This window comes from Tinamus guttatus, unplaced genomic scaffold (assembly GCF_059628265.1).
Source record: "Tinamus guttatus ecotype Peru unplaced genomic scaffold, ASM5962826v1 Tinamus_guttatus_pri_ptg000004l, whole genome shotgun sequence".
In the NCBI taxonomy this organism is placed as follows: Eukaryota; Metazoa; Chordata; class Aves; order Tinamiformes; family Tinamidae; genus Tinamus; species Tinamus guttatus.
This window is the reverse complement of record NW_028288538.1, coordinates 2,534,687-2,551,261: the sequence shown is the minus strand read 5'-3', so window position 1 is coordinate 2,551,261 and position 16,575 is coordinate 2,534,687. Positions and strand designations below refer to the sequence as shown.

General features: G+C 45.5%; 2 protein-coding genes across 2 annotated transcripts in view; one reads left to right on the top strand and one right to left on the bottom strand.

Moving 5' to 3' along the window:
• The window catches only part of CILP (cartilage intermediate layer protein), a 115,405-nt gene that overhangs the window by 88,536 nt on the left and 10,294 nt on the right, over positions 1 to 16,575 (bottom strand). The gene's annotated exons all lie outside the window — the stretch shown is intronic.
• Positions 6,136 to 11,606, top strand: MTFMT (mitochondrial methionyl-tRNA formyltransferase). Its single transcript, XM_088536363.1, has 9 exons — positions 6,136 to 6,293; positions 6,855 to 7,055; positions 7,440 to 7,562; positions 8,449 to 8,551; positions 8,972 to 9,047; positions 9,617 to 9,708; positions 10,242 to 10,323; positions 10,983 to 11,065; positions 11,386 to 11,606. Exons 1-9 carry the CDS (start codon positions 6,136 to 6,138, stop codon positions 11,584 to 11,586), a joined length of 1,119 nt encoding a protein of 372 aa, XP_088392489.1. The 3' UTR covers positions 11,587 to 11,606.

The following is a 16,575-nucleotide window of genomic DNA, read 5'->3' as shown; positions in this document are numbered from 1 at the left end:
TTAGAAGAAATTCCTGCTTTTGTAAGGACCTTTTACATCTGCATCAAACTGCCCCATCCATTGGGACACCTTCTCATGGCTTCCCCTGCTTTCGGAGCAGGGCTGGGGACACCTCCGAGCTGCGGATGTCGGTCTCCAACCCTCTCGGAGCATCCCGGGCTCTTCTGAGGAGCTTCCCAATTTGGGTGCAACGTCGGTGCTTGAATTAGGACAAGTTTGAACATTTTAAGCCCATAGGGAAGGAAGTGGAAAGAACAAATGGGCCTGTATCTCTCTAGGAAGCATTTTGCCCTCCCGTTATTTTGAGTTTATTTTGGTACCTGAACAATTTTGTTCTTTTTTTTTCTTTTTGTAAATGAGATTTCTGCATCAAAAGCTGCAAAATTTCCATGCTGTGTATGTCAGCAATTAAGAATCACTATCTAATGCTGTCCAAAACCCTCTTGCTTAACTACGATCTGTGGACTTCAGTGGCCTCTCGTGAAATCGTAACAAATTACAAAAAAATGGCAACGTGACCACTTCGGTTGCCCATCGATCCCAACACCAAGAGGATGAAATTGCTCCTCGTGACTAGAGACCTTGGAGAAATGAGCACCATTGGGCAGCACGGCGGGGTCAGCGCCCGGGACGCGCGCGCTCTCTGCACCTGCAGCTTGCGCCAGAGCTGGGCAGCTACTGGACACGCCGTTTTTCCCCATTTCATGCCATTTTTCAGCTAGGTTTAATGTTTTGGGTTGCTTATTGAGACAGATGTTGTCCTCACTCTGCAAACGGAAAATGTGAGAGCCTTTCTGTACTGATACAAGATGCAAACAAGAAGGGCTTCTGGAAAGCCCAGCAAAAAGCAGCCTGTGGTGAGCAGATCACAGCCCCTCGTCTCGTTACGCAGCATGAGACAACGTGCTTATGGTGTCCACATTTTTCTAAAACAGTCTTCTCTTGCCATCCAGACTCTCTGTCTGCTGCTTATCTTATCTTAACTGATCTTGTTAAAACGAGTACGTTATTCCAAATATACTGCTGAAGTGGGATGCCCCGTCTTTGGCGTTCGTATAGGATACACAAGGTAACGCCGTGGAGACAAAAGTGGGTGGCTTTGCACCCAAACAAGGGTACTTTGTGGGCTGAGTCCAACTAAAGAATACAGGAAGAATATTTTATATTTAAAATATTAAAACAAGCTGGCGGTCTGTGCTATTTTTTAACCTTTTTTAAGTCAAAAGTTAGAGAACAAGCTATATCCAGTGTTTTCCTTTAACTGCTTTCCAGTCTATGTATAGCAGGAGGAATCCCATTCCCCTTACAACCTGCTTGCCATTCAGTCTCTCCTTAAGGAAGCCATAAAAGAAGCCTTAGAAGTCCCAAAGACCCCAACTAAGCGCAATAAATAAGGCAACTTCCCCTTAAAGACAGCTCTGGATTAACTCACCGGTTAGTGCCCCGGTTTATCTCTCTTAGCCCAGCAGACACAAGCCGTTCCCACGAGGATGGAGGCTACATCTGCTCCCCCTGCATCGAGTTGCAGAGCACTGGGGACAGCCACAACGCTGCCTTCCCTCCCCGCCGCTACCAGCCGTGATTCATCCCGCTCCGTGATTCATCCCGCTCCGGAGCCACGGGCCAAGGCTGCTCCGGGAGCAGAGGAGCGCCCAGTGCCCAGGAAAAACCCAGCCCTTCTTCGTGGGGCCCTTTATAGCGTGGGGTGAACGACCTGCTCCCCCGGGGCCGCGCGGTTGTTTGCTCAGGCTCTTGGCCGCGTCGCCCGCAGGGACGCGCTGCGATAAGTTACTGCGGGAGTGAAACCAGCGGCACCAGCACCACATGGGCGAGACGCGCTCCGAGAGTGCAAATATTGCCCCGTTTTTTAGAAGCTGGGTCCTTCTAAGGCTCTCGGAGCATCTCGTGAGGATGACAGGTTGTGCGGAGGAAGGGCTCGGGGATGGGTTTTCCCGTGCCCGGATTTCAGCGGAGATTGCAAATCGGCCGTCTCCCAATAGCAGGCTCTGCAGTGTGTCGTGAGACTGATGTATTTTATTCTGTGCCCATCGCGTCTGCAAAGGAGGGTTCCTCTTCGGCACAGCCTCACCCGGTGCCCGGAGGGAGCTGGGTGCCACCGAGCGAGCCGGACGCTGGAAAACGGGCACGACCTCCGTATGTTCTCCCTGTCCTCCGCGTTGAAATGGAGTGTCTTTGGCATCCGAGCTGTGTTCCAGAAATGATTCATGCTTTGAGGCCCACTCTACATCCGATTCCCAGTGTTCTCCGGCTGCTCCGATGCGACTCCCTGCTGCAGACAGGCGCAGTTAGTAACACAGATAGTTTTCCTGTTCAGCTTCAGCCTGGCAGGGAGAAGATCAGCATCCAGGGAGCCCAGAGATCCCATCCATCAAGGGAGATGGGCTGAGGCTGGAGCTCCCCGGGTGCTGTTCCTCGTGTGTCCTCCCTCGTCGCTCCAAGACGGATCATTTAAAAAATACCCTCACACGAGATGATGCTTTTCTACAGCATCCTCATGATCTCTTCCCAGGAACCAGGTGTGTCCAAAGGCCACCAGGTGGGCTCACAACCAAGTTATCTCACTCCCTGCCTTTGGGAAAGGTGCAAGGAAAAGGCTTGGCCCAAGTGAGCACTAGGACAAGCACCAGGCGACCCCTTTCCATCCCGACCTCCCGCAGAACTAACAGGGTGTCCACAGCAAGTGGAATCCGGGCTTGTGAACACCGTAACAGAAGCAACGTGGGAGCACCGGCCAGGGAGCAGCAACGGCCGGGCTGGACACGGACACGACCCCAGCAATTCCCACCGGTTACTGCCGTGCCCGGGAGCCTTCTCCAGAGCACAGGGAATGTTCTCGGAGGGAAGTTTTTTAGCCACCGCTGTGCGTGTTTTACTCCATGTTCCCCCGACAACACTGGCACGCTCCAACTGCAGATAACTTTCCACTTCTTGGAGACACTTTCAGCGTCTTTGGCGCGGAAGCAAAGTGTAGATATGACATTGATTTGTGCTCCGTTTCCTCCTCAGGCTTGTCTTCAGCCCGCTTAGGAAGAACAAGGCTGACCTTGGCATTCGACTTGTGCTTATCTTCTTTTTTCATCCCTTCTATGTCTTTGACCCGAAATGCCTGGTTACAGAATAACTAAACATTCATTTTGCATTTTTTTTTCCTTTGCCATGTACAAAAGCAGAGTTCAAACCCAGCACAAAAGCCAGATCTCTGAGCTTGTCTTTTTTGTTTTTTTTTTTCCTGAAAATATGACCACACTGCTGCTTCCACTCTGCAAAAAATGTTACATCCAGATAAATCCTTCATTAAAATTCATGCACACTGTGTCTAAGGCATAATACTAAAGAACGGATGTAATCCCTTTGAACTATACAGTCACATCAGAGCTGATGATAAATTGCTCGGGAGGAAGCATACTGGAGTGAATTTAAGTCCACTCCATAAACTCCCTGCACATGAAACATTAATTATCCCGTGAGGAAGTCTGGCAAAAACCCGGCATTGCCTGTCAGTATTTCCAGAAGCCCAAACTCCTGGCAGAGCTGAGGCCAAATCCCTGGGGTTTAAGTTCATTGCCATAAAAAAACAGATGGTAGAGACCCTAAATGCAGCACCCACGAGCCAACAACACCACGTTAGAACTAACACCAAGCGACTTGACCACTGGGCTTGAATTCTCAGTTTTTGGGTGGTGCTTAGCACACAGCTGGTATGTCCGTGGTCTTCCTGAAGACCACAGTAGTGGTGATGAGAAATCCAGGGAGAAGAATCCAATTCCTTGGAGAGTTCCCACTCTTTTGCAGGATACCGAACACCTCCCTCACCTGCATCCATGCAAGAGCTTAACACTACCAATAAGAACCAATGATCCCCACTAATTTACTGGTGTTTTAGGGCTGTCCTAATGGTTAATTTCTCAGTGAGCCTTTTTTTTTTTTTTTTTTTTTTTTTTTGCCTTGAATTAGTCAGGCCACTTCTGGAATCCAAGAAGATTTTTTAGCAGCTGAGATATTACATGTTCAAATTACACGTTGTGAAACACAACTTCCTTCCTTTTGCTCCCTGATACCTCTCAGTGCTTGATAATATTATTTGCGAGCCCTTAGTTATTGTATAACAGTAATTGTGCCCCAGGTCCATGCCACTCGCGATAAGCGAGACTGCCAGCCTCTCCGTCTGCCCTCCTCGCTCTTTGCCAAGGGGAAGCTCTCCGGTTTCTTTTAATCTCTTCTTAAGCAGAAACTGTTCCATCATCCCTGTTGCTCTCAGGTATCTTTTTAAATTTTTACTCTATTCTTCCCCCTGCCCATCCTGAGATGAGGTGGCTGGAATTGCACGGGCTCCTCTAGATGGGATGCACTGATTTTTTCTCTGGGGCTTGTCTGGTAATAGAGAACTGGTCCTTTCTGGGACAGGACATTTTTAGGGGCTGATTCTGACCTGGCAAATTATATTTGGTACCATCCCCTCCTTTTCTCAGGGTGTGGGGACATAAGCACCACAGTTAGGGTGCCCTTGGTATTTTTCCTTACCTAAAGCAGCACTTCCTCTAATTAGTTTTCACGAATTCTTTTTTCATCAGTGGAGGTGGAGGTACCTCAGGTGTGAGTCAAAAAGGGGCATGTGAAAAACCCAACTGATGGGCAGAACCTCTCTGGATCTGAACACACGCGGTGCCATCGAATGCAGAAGGAACTTCCCGGTCCGTAGCGGATCCCTCTGACACAAAGTCCGCCCGTTCATTTCCAAATAATGTACAGGTCACTGGCACGTACCTAATGCCTCCAGTCTCCTCACATCCTGTGCTTTAGGAATGCCAAGTGTCAGAGGCACTGGGACATATCGTGATTTAGAGGTGTAGGGTGATTTACAGGTTGTGCATGTAATTTACACTGCAAGAACGGGAAACCTACATGAATGAAGCATCTTCTCATGGGGGAAAAAATGTCCTCAGCAAGTGCTAAAATATTTCCATTCTTATGCTGTGGGAGAAGATGGTTCTCAGCCTGACCTCACGGGTTATGAGAAGACATTCTTCAAATTATGATCACTGTTAAAGCAAAACTGGTCCCAGGGAATGAGGCAGGAATTAACTTTTCAAAGGCAGCAGTTACCAATCTGCAGCGAAAGCAGTGGAAAATCAGCACCTCATCAGCACCCAGAGGCAAGAGCTGGGTGGAGAGGAGGCGGCTGCGGGACCTTGTTGATGTGGGCAGGTATCTCATGGGGGCTGTTCTTGGCGGAGCCGGGTGACAGGGCGAGCCCGTCTGCAGGAATGCAAACGCTGCAGATTTCACCTGATCACAAGAAAATGCTGCTTTACTCTGAGGGTGGCCGAGGGTCGGATCAGGGTGTCCTGGGAGAGGCTTTAAACACAACTGGACACGGTGCTTACGGGAGCGCTGCTCGAGACAGCTTTGGAGACGACCCCCTGTGCAGTCCCCACTCCTCTGTTTTCCATTTTATCTTTATTTGCTCTTTTGAGGCCGCTCGGAGTCTCTTGGTGCAGGCTGACAGGACACCAAGGTGACAAGACCCCATGCATGGGCAGGGTGATGGGACCCTGGTCAGGAACAGGGAGGCAGGACCCCAAGGTGATGGCAACGCGGGGTGACAGGACCCAGGTCACAGTGACAGGGCCCCAGGGTGATGGGAGCCCAGGGTGGCAGGATGCTGGCCACAGGGGTAGGAGCACACGGTGACAGGACACCAGGGTGACAAGGTCCCAGTCACGGGCAGGGTGCTGGGACCCCAGCTAGGGGCAGGGTGCTGGGATGACCCTGCTCATGGTGACAGGGCTCCAGTCGCGGTCACAGTAACGGGATCCCAGCCCCAAAGACGGGACCCCAGTCCCGGGCAGGTCGCGGCTGCGGGCTCTCGGCCCCGCCCCAGGACAGCCCATGCCCCGCCCACTCCCCCGCTCACGCCCCGCCCACTCCCCGCCCCCGGGCCGTTCATGCCCCGCCCCCAGACGGCCCCTGCCCCGCCCCCGGGCAGCCCATGCCCCGGCCCGGGCCGCCTCTGGCCCCGCCCCTCCGTCTCGGCCACGCCCCCTTGACATCATTCGCGCCGTGCCCGGACTGAAACGTCATCGACGGGTGACGGCGCGTCCCGGAAGCGGCGCGATGAGGGGGCGGCTGCTGCGCGCGGCGCGCGCGGGGCTGCAGGCGGCGGGGACCGGAACCGGGACCGGGACCGTCCGGACGGGGCCGCCATGGCGGGTGCTGTTCTTCGGCACCGACCACTTCGCCGTCACCGCGCTGCGGGCGCTGGAGGCCGCCAGGTAGCGGCCGCGGGGAGCGGGCCCGAGGGCAAGGCCGAGCTGCGGGGGGAGGCTGAGGCGGTGCGGGGGGCGGGAGCCTGCAGGGACCGGCGAGGGGCTCGGGGAGCCAAGGAGGGGTCCGGGGGACCAGGCGAGGACCGGTGAGGGGCGGGGGGGCTGGTGAGGGGCTCGGGGGCGCTGGTGAGGGGCTCGGGGGCGCTGGTGAGGGGCTCGGGGCCGGCCCGGGCAGGGGCTGGTTGAGGGGCTGGTGGGGAGGGAGCGGGCAGGGGTCGCTGCAGGACAGACTGCGGAGGACGCAGAGTCGGTGGTTTGGGGCTCTGTGAGGTTTGTCAGGGACTGGCGGGTCAGAAGGGGGAAGTCGGGGTGACCTCGGGGGAGGCCCCAGGGGGCTTTACCGAAGGGAACGGGAGCTGGAAGGAGAGAGGGGCTGCAGCTGGGATGGAGCCTGGGCACAGGGGCTGGGGTCGGCGATGGGGCTCAGGGCCCGCGGCGGGGAAGGCCCCAGCCCTGGTCTCTGCGTCTCCCCCGCGCGCCAGGTCCTCAGCGCCTTGTCCGCCGCAGGCAGCCCGGCCCGGCCCCGCTCGTGTCCCGCCTGGAGGTGGTGACGCTGCCCGCGGAGCTGCCCGTGCGCCGGTGCGCGCGGCTCCTCCGCCTGCCCACGCACGAGTGGCCGCACGCGGGGCCGCGCGGCGCCTTCGACGTGGGCGTCGTGGCCTCCTTCGGGCGGCTCCTGAGCGAGGACCTCATTCTGCAGTTCCCCTAGTAAGTGAGCGGGGGGGACAGCTGTCCCCGTTTGCTTTTGCTGTGTTTTTGACCCTCGCTGTACTCTGTGTGTGACTGGTCACAGCTAAGCTGAGCTTCCTCCCTGCTGAGGCCAAGTCCTGCTTCTGTCACTGCGGGGCTTGTTGCTCTTCATCATGCAGGCAAATCCCAGTGTAATTCACTCCCTTTTCCCTCTCCTCACCCTTTCTGTGCTCACCGAGGGTTATGTATTAGGAATTTTCCTCTAAGTGTATATTTTAAACAGTAACATTTCAAATGGTCCGAGTAGGTAATTTCTAAAATAGTTTCCCTATTGAAAATGATCAAACTAAATATCCAATGCCTATTTATATGATTTTCTAACTTGGAAATATTTCCGTTCAGTGGGGTGCTGAATATCCATCCCAGCTGCCTCCCACGATGGCGCGGTCCTGCACCGATAGTCCACGCAGTGCTGCACGGTGACAAAGTAACTGGGGTGACAATTATGGAAATCAGACCAAAAAGGTACGTTAGACATGTTTTGCTAAACAAGTCTCTGTAATTGTTGCTTCTCGGGAATTTAAGTTGTCACTACTTAAGTCATCATTTAAAAAAAAAACTTTCACAAGCCTTTTTTTTTTTAGGATGCATATTTGAAATGATTTCTGATTTTTTAATTTCTGATTTTTCTCTTGGACATCTGAGATTCATCACAAATACAGTCTTTGACTGAGTACATAATTTGCCCCCCTAGGCTGCTGCATGAAATTATTATTTTTTTAAGGTATAGTCTTTAGGGATTCATATGTCCAGTAGCCATGCAGATCAAGTACTGCTGTTTTGTATAGATTGCTTCCTAGTAACCTGCTTCTCAAAATGTGTATTTTGCTTCTGAAGTAAACACAGCAGAGAGTGCAGTGATTTATAAATTATATTGAAAAGGACCTTTCTATTTTAGAGGTCTCCAGTGCAGTTTTAGTGTCTTCAGCTTGTTTAGACCATGCTGATAATTCTAGTGGTAGTAATCACAGGTGTCATCTCTAATTCATAGCATTATTGCAGTGGGGTTGTAGAGAGCAAGCAGTTGCACAGCTCTCTGCACATCCACATGGCCTTTTTGGCTGTTTTTGTTCTGTGCTTATCCGATAACAGCTCTCAGGATCACGCAAAATTTCATTTGAAGATTTCAGGTTGTTTATTCAGAGATTTTGTACTTCTGATCTGAAAATTGTGTGTATATGTATCCTAGCTTGCATCTATAAATTTGATTTTCTGTTCTGTATTGTCCTGTGAACCCATCATTTAATTTTAAAATTTTCAATAGTAATTGGTAGCTGAAATAATGGATTTAATATACACATCTGTAACTGTTAGTTAAGGTTTTTTCTCCTGTATGCTTTCTCCTCTGCAGGTTTGATGTGGGTCCAATTATTAAGCAAGAAGAGGTCACTATTCCTCCCCGCTGTACTGCAAAGGAGCTAGAAATGATGCTATCACAGATGGGTGCAAAAATGGTAAATTTACACAGCTCTTTTTGCACTTTTGTTGCCATTTTATTTCTATCTAAAGAAGAACCCAGGTGCTTTGTGTGGAAACAATTCGGTTACTTATTTCATTTTGAAGTAAAGATCTACTCTTTTTGTCTCTAAAAATCAGCTTTCCGGCTATTCTAGGATTGCTGTCAGTGAACAGACTATTCATAAAACAATATTTGTTCTTTAATTATAATTCAGTGGGGCAAACAGCTTTTGGTGTATTTGTGTGTATGATGTGTTTGCTGATTGTAGTGACAGGAATTTCTAAAAACTCCTGAGAAACTTTCACTGATGAAAGTGACGCATTGTTTTGTACGTATTGCATTGTACTTACTGTTATTGCTAATAAGTATGATATTAATACTCCTAGATTTGTTAATATCAATATTTTTTTTGCAGCTCATTAGTGTCTTGAGAAATTTACCTGAAAGTTTAAAAAATAAAAAAGAGCAACCAAAAGAAGGGGTAACGTTTGGTAGGTATACAGCATATTTAATGCAGCTTGCTTTAATTTTCTTCTTTTTTTAATCAGCTAGAGAAATTAAGTTGCTTCCTGCTGTGCTGGGTTATATTTTTCAGACATCCTTCTCAGTATGGTCCCTTCATTGCCTTCTGTGCCTTCTCTTTTTTTCTTTAAAAAAAAAAGAAAAGCAGAGGAGAAGAATGCTTTGGAATTTTTCTTCTATGTTGCTGGTTTTTTTTCTTTTTTTTCCAGTTATACAGGCAATTTGAAAATACCTAGCAATGTCACAAAATCCACGTCAGTTTCTTATTCCTTGTGTATGTAGAAAGTGCTCAGTTGTGCCCATAAATATGAATCACCAGCTTGTAGAGCAATGGTTAAATAAGAGGGCAACTCAGAAAAGAGCATATAAATAAACCAGTTTCAGACTTTTAAGCAATCCACTTTAGTAGCTGTGTATGTTGCCTGTGGCTAGATTGTAAACGTGCCATTGACCAGGATAAAATCAGTACAATTACTTGTCTGCAAAAAAAGGGGCTAAGGTATAACAAGTCTTCTACTTTCTTGTTTTATTTTCATAGCTCCTAAAATAACGATAGCCAGGAGTTGTGTAAAATGGGAAGAACAAACGGCTGTGCAAGTAATACAGCTGCATCGTGCCATAGGAAGTATGGTAAAGCAGCAGCTTTTTCTTTGTTTGCTTTCAAATCTGCCTTCTGTCTTCAGTCTTTGCTTTATGTTTTAACTAATAACTAAAACTCGCAGGCTATTTAGTTATTTTAGCTGCTACCTAGAGTCTGTTTAAAATGCCAGGGCAGTTTAGTTTCACAAATGGAGTTAAAGCCAAGCAGAATTTTCTTGAACTTGATCCCAAGCCTTAAATTAGCTACATAGCTTTGTTTTTTTCCTTACTTCTGACACATTTGGGGGGATTTCAGAATGCTATAAAGTTATCTTTGCATAACAACATACAGTGCAACCAAACAGCTGCCATAGGTAGCTGCTTAACTTATACATATGCTAGTAGTTTGTTTGTCAAGATGACAAAGAACATGGAAAACTATATCTAGTTAAGAGTCTTTTATCTGGCTCTAATACCTAAACTTTCCACTAATGCTATTGCCACAGGTATCTTGCATAAGAAAAAAAGCTATACAATTACCTGGAAATCATGAAAATATTCTCAGTGTGTCATCTTGTTTCCAGTTTCCTTTGCAGACGCTCTGGAAGGGTAGTACTGTTAAACTTCTGGATTTTGTGGAAGTGCATAATATCCCTGGTCTTGCTGGTATTTACTTTTAAATTTAATCTGTTAAATTCTTGTGGCTTTTTAAGCATTATCTTAACTTAAAGATTATTCACAGTTGTACTAGATGGTGACTCTAAATAACTGATTCCTGAAACTCTAAAGGACTAAGTCAATCTCAAATACTCTCATCCTGAGGCACAGAAAATTCTTACACCCTGGGGGTAAGACAGAGTTTAAGGACATGTCTGCTTGGTGGTGATGTTGAAGGAGGAGCAGGCATAGTCATGTGAATCCTGAGATTAGGAGTTTCTAACCTTCTAATTACTCTGGAGATCCTTTTCTAATGCTAGTGCCCAAGGATCTCACAAGAGAAGACATCCCTGCATATTTTTGCTGAAATAATTTCTAGTGGCCTTTAAGTCTGAGAGCTTTGGGCTCTGTTGGTGTCTGCAAGAGTACAGAGGGTTTAATGAGTGTTTGTCGATGAGAGGGCTAGAGAGTGACTGCTGTTCATGAGTCACTTCCACCCTGTTCTCATTCTCTCCTACTCATTTGGGTAAAATACAGCACAGAACACAACAAAATATTTTTGAGCATCATAATAATTTGAGATAATTACACTGTTTCAAAGAGACATTGTAGTACTTCAAATTTTTTTGCTTGTTTGCATAGAAATATGAGGCAATCTTTATTTTCAGATGAAGTATTAAATGATCTTGGAGCTGTTCCTGGTTCACTGCTATACCATAAACTGTCCCAAACACTGATAGCTCGTTGCAAGGTAAGTTTTTGCCTTTATTTTATGTTCACTGGCCTGAAGGTGTGTGTGTGGTCTTTTTTTTTTTTAAAAAAAAAAAAAAAACAAAAAAACCTTTGTCTTATTTGTCTGTCATTTATCAAAACTAGTTTGTGGATAGAGTTCTATCAAATAAACAGACTGCCTCTAAATTTCAGCTAACGGGCTTTTCATTTGCAAGTGACAATTTGACTCAATATAAACTTGATGAAACGTTCTGTAATGTAGTCAACAATAAGAGCTAAAGTTAATTCTTTTAAACTTTAGAAGAGGCTTACTGATTATTTTTTATTACTATTTTTTAGGAAGGCTGGGTTGGAATCAAAGCAGTTATATTAAAGAAGAAGCTTTCAGCAACTGACTTCTATAATGGATATATGCACTCCTGGTTCCAGCAGGGTTCAAAAGCAGTTCATCAGGAGTGCAGGTTTCAAACACTCAAACTTAACACAACAAAAGAGACTCTGAAAGAGAGGAAAATACCAGCACGGGATATAAACCAATAAATATTTTAAAATGTTGAAAAGGATGTCTGTAATTTATTAGTAATGTAGAATATTTTAATTCTCACCACATAACGGTAAATTTGGTTTTCCTGTCCAGAAGGTTTGATTTTCCTATCACCTGCATGTTTTCATTGTGGGTTTCCGACAATCTTCATCCTTTCTATGAAGGAAGAGAATCTGTGCGAACGCTGAATAAATTTTTCTGATTTTGATCATGCATAATTTTTGTACAATGTTTTTATCTTATTAGAAGGGAGTTTAGTGCAACTTTCTTGAGGCATAAACTGTACACAGTTACTTTACTGTACACAGTTACTTTAATATAGAAGTTTTAAAATCAATTGCCCGACAGAAGCCGGTTTCACTGCGAGTTATTTACGTCAAGCGTCTTCAGCGCCGATAGGATTTCTGGCAAAAGAGCATCTGCTCCATCTTTTAGTTACAGTTTTGTCGTATGTATCAGTGGGAAAACTCCTAGTGAATTTAACAGATGGGATTTGGACAGGATATCTGTTCTGCTTCCAAGTTTAATGTTAACTGAACCTCTTGCATTGTCCAATTTGAGGTTCTTGTGGGCCCTTAAACTTTACTTTTTTATTCCTGTGTTGGAACAAGTTCCTACCCAAGGCATAAGTTACATCTGCAGAAACAACAGATGGAATATCTACCTCTGCATGATAATTTTCTTAAGTTAGCTGCTTTTAACACACAGTTGTCCCATGTCTATGACTGGAATTTGACCTCAGGTTGTAGATACCATGCATCACCTGGAGCTGTGTGCCTTCACATATCTCTGGTTTGCTGTGTGGCGTTTCCTGAGCAATTTGTCCTTTTTACCTTTCTATTCTTAGCCATATTTTCTTTTACCATCAGTAGCTTTCTGATGTTATGAAACAGCTTTCAGGTGCTTGGTGGAAATACTGAATAATTTCAAACTTTGCGTTGATCTTACGCAAAGAGAATTCCTCCGTGTTGCACTATTAGATATTTCAGTTAATTGAATTAAGAACTGGTTAACAGACTTTATTGATACTCCATGTTGCTGGTTCCTTAGTTATAATTGTCTTGCAGTACTGCATGTTGCATCCCATCAGATCTCTGCTGTATCTGCATTTTTATCACTTCTATAATAATGTCCCTGAGCGACTTTGCGATGGACTTAAGAAGAAGAAAAATCTGGTGATCTGAAATGACATAGTTGTCCCTGATTCATGGAAACTCAAGAGTTTTTTGTCTTTTTAGCTTGACCCAATAGTCATTGCCAGTTGGCTTATTTATCTGTATCTTCCTGCATGCTCTTAGTGTAGTGTCTTATTTACCAGTACTTTTATTGTTGGAATTCAGTTTCACTAAATCTCAGATTTTTTTTTTTAATCCAGCCCTCTTAACTAACACCCTGTTGTTTTTTTCAGCCTTCTGGGTTTGAAAATGCTGTCAGTAATAGGTAGCTTTTCTTACAAATTTTCCTATCAATTTGCTACCTTACATATTTTACTTACATCGATTGCCATCTCTTCCTTCTCTTTTTCCATATCTTAGAACATACATCACTTAACTAGTGACGTCCACTCAGAAAATTCATATTCTATGGTTAGCCTTTATATCCGATGATATTTTTACCTGTCGGAGTTACTTGCTCCAAGCTTTTCCTCAACCTGCCTTTGGCTCACAGGCAAGTCCAAAGAGGAATGTTTCATGTGAAGAACTGCAGAGCTGATGAATGTTTTTCTTTTTTTACTTATTAGAAGTATTTATTCTCTCAGAAGTAATGTGGCCCTGTGAGAGTAAGAGCAAAGCAACAGGCAGACATTTGGAGAAGTTTTGCAGAATAATCCCTGAAAAATGGGAAGCCTAAAATTTAAAGGCAGGCTGGGCTGTCACTAAGGCTCCGTTTTCTTCATGCTGCTCAACACTCGCAGCACTTTGTGCTCAGGACGCTTCCATGGGTCCTTTGGGCTGTTGAGACTTGAATGAATTCATGTCTTTTCAAGGGCTCGCGTCTGAAATTTAGAGCTAACGTCATGTATTGAATTCACTTTGAATGGGTTTTATATCAAGGTGGCAGGAGCTTTACACACTTGAATGAGACTCGATGAAAAACAAAATTCAGAAAATCAGTTGTAACGTGGCTAAAATGCTTTTAAAGAAGCATCTGCTAGAGCAGATGCTGCAGTATTTTTTGTTCTTTGACATTAGTCCAACAATTAATTTGCCTCTGACAGGTTGATCCTCCGAGAAATCCAAGCCTGTGAATCAGAGCCCAAAGCTGGAAACAACAGGAAGGTGAAAACTGGGCTCCTTTGGACTTCCTTTAGACTTAAGGGTGGAATTTGTGCTCCAGAAACTTAAAAATTGACAACAACTTCCAAGCAAATGTTCTGTTTTATTGCTTTGCTGCCTCCCATCTGCTACGTGCAAGAAAAGGCTGTGATTTCCTTTTGCTTTAATCTGTTCACATTAGCCTTTCCATGAAAGGTTAGATAACAGCCCATGCCAATAGAATGGAGTGGGATTTTTTTTTAATTAAAAAAAAAATATTGCAGGCATCAATTTCTAATGTTTCCAAATGAGGATATTTGAGGACAAAAACACTTAGAGCTGCATCCCGTCAGACAGTGACGTTTTTGACACTGCTCTAGGTAACTCATCTGCTGAGCTCCTAGGAATGATTTTTGAGAAAACTTCTTGGTGGCTCCACTGCTTTTTTATTTTTTTAATAATGCACTGACATCAGAAAGTTGATAGCAAAGGGAAATAATTGTAAAAAATGTAAAATTAACGCAATGTGGTCATAACACTGCTAGCTGGAATATCATCCTCCAAGTAGCAATGTGTGTATTGAATGTTAGCGTTAGAGAGGACTCGTGGGGTAATTCCTGCATCTCTTGGTGACAGTTCTGGATTGCACTGTATTTGGAATATGTTGTTGTTGGTCATTGCTGGCAAGAGCTAGTTTTGGGCCCAGCTAAAATCTATAGTAATAGCGAAGAGTTTCCATGGATGTTCTGCAAGTCCGAAGCGGAGTTCAGGCAGACACCCGGTAGATGGTGCCCTCTGCATCTCTTTTAGGGAAAAAAAAACAGCATCAGCTGGGCAAAAGTTCATGAAATTAAAAGCTAGTTCAGAAAGTCTTCGGTTCTTTAATACCAGTAACACTTAAACCATGTTGTAGCCAGGATGCATTATTTGTGGATGTAATTTAATCTTTGATCTGTGCAGAATTGTCTTTAAAGCTTCTCAGAATTTCTATACAATAAGATAGCAAAGGTTAGACAGGTTTTTTTTGATTAACAGTTAATGTCTTAGCTGTGAAAATGCACATGTCCCGTAATTTTAGGGAGGAAAAGAGAGTAAAATGTATTTGTTTTTATGGAGAAAATCTTTGGCATGGTATTTATGACGTAGTAAAGAAGCTTTAAAGGGAATTAGTGTTCCCCGGTTAGTCAAAATGCCTCTTTTAGTCAAAATGCCCCTTTGGAAACTTTGCCTTCGCTTAGCTCCGCGGGGATTTAACCCGGTAGGTAATGATTATTTTTGCAGAGCCCATAACAGAAATGGGGCATTTGCTGATGAGGTGCGGAGCGGCGCGTCAGGGTCGCCCCTGGAATAAAGACCTTGTGGTTCAGTTCCAAGTATCGCTGCTGAGATCAAGCGCAGCCCCTGTAGCAATTGAAAATTGATGCTAGTGAAATAAAACAGCTGTTTTCTCGGAGGAGAGAGAAAAAGTAGCGAGGTATTCCTAGGCCAGTATTCCCTGAGGCTTAGTTTGAAGTCAAATTATTATTGGTAGACCTATAGAACTTTTGATCACCAGAAGAGCTCTGGGTTTGGGTAGGGATGACATTATCGTCAATTACAAATAAATAGGGGAAGTGATATTTTCTAATATGCTGATGATTAACAGATACATCTGTTCCATAACCAGAAATCCTGCTGCTCCCCCGGTCCTTGGGAATCTTCTGTATTCCAGATTATTCCTGAATAAATTGCAGGTAAACCAAAGATACAAGTGGCTACTATATTTAGAGGAATACCCAAGCCTTTCCGAAAAGCAGGTTACAAAAATCTGTGAATAATGTGAGGGTGAGATGAGCTGAGTGTTGTTTGCCATGACTGCTGGCAGCACGAGAGCTTCTGGGAGGCCGCATTTTTCCTTTGCTGGAAACAAGAGGGAGGGCTGGATCACGGGGTTTATCTGAGGGTTGGAAGCCAAGTGACCTTAATAGAAGATGCTTTGCCAGGAGCTTAACCTGGTGTGTTTGGGAGCTCTGTCTCTTTCCGACTGTTTCTCAAGGCTGGTGGCCACGGCAGAGGGATGGTTCAGGGAAACTTGCAGAGCTTCTTTCTGTTTCATGGACAGAATTTTAGGCCTTTTAAAACTGTGACCATTGCTATTAAGCTTTTTTTTTTTCTCCAAACAGCCCTGAACTCTGCAGCATTTGGCTCGGAGAAGCCAATGTGCAGCAAAAGGAGCATATCCTGAGCCTGTTTGCAGCCGTGTAACTCCTGGGCTGCTCTGCAGAAGTCATTTGTGTTACTTTGCTCTCAAAGTGATGAAACCAAGAGCAGGATTTGGCTGCCCGGCCCTGCGGAGGAGGAGGAGGAGGAGGAGGGGAAGAGCCAGTTCTCTGCTCGTCTGCAACACGAGCCAGGAGCTCGGTGGGACGGTCCGAGCTCGTGCTCCCCACTGGCTGCCTTGGCCTGAGCGCGCGCCAGACCATCGCAGCAGACCAGACACAAAAGAAAACACACACACAGGCTGAATTCATCGGTATGAAGATGATGTGCCAGAGTATTCCGCAGCTCTTCTTTTTCTGCTTCTCTTTGGTAATTGACAATTTGTGTAAGAACACAGATTGTAGTTCTTTTTTTTTTCCTTTTTTCACCTCCAACATTTACCTTTATTGAGGTATAAGCAATGAGTTCAGCACAGCTCTGTCCTTGATGCCTGAGATGCCCTGTTAGAAGTGAGAGCCCATTGCAGACCTT

Coding starts and splice junctions, on each gene's coding strand:
- MTFMT (XM_088536363.1), top strand. CDS start 6,136: ATGAGGGGGCGGCTGCTGCGCGCGGCGCGCGCGGGGCTGCAGGCGGCG. Junction 6,294..6,854: donor CGGGCGCTGGAGGCCGCCAG/GTAGCGGCCGCG, acceptor TGTCCGCCGCAG/GCAGCCCGGCCCGGCCCCGC. Junction 7,563..8,448: donor ATGGAAATCAGACCAAAAAG/GTACGTTAGACA, acceptor TCTCCTCTGCAG/GTTTGATGTGGGTCCAATTA.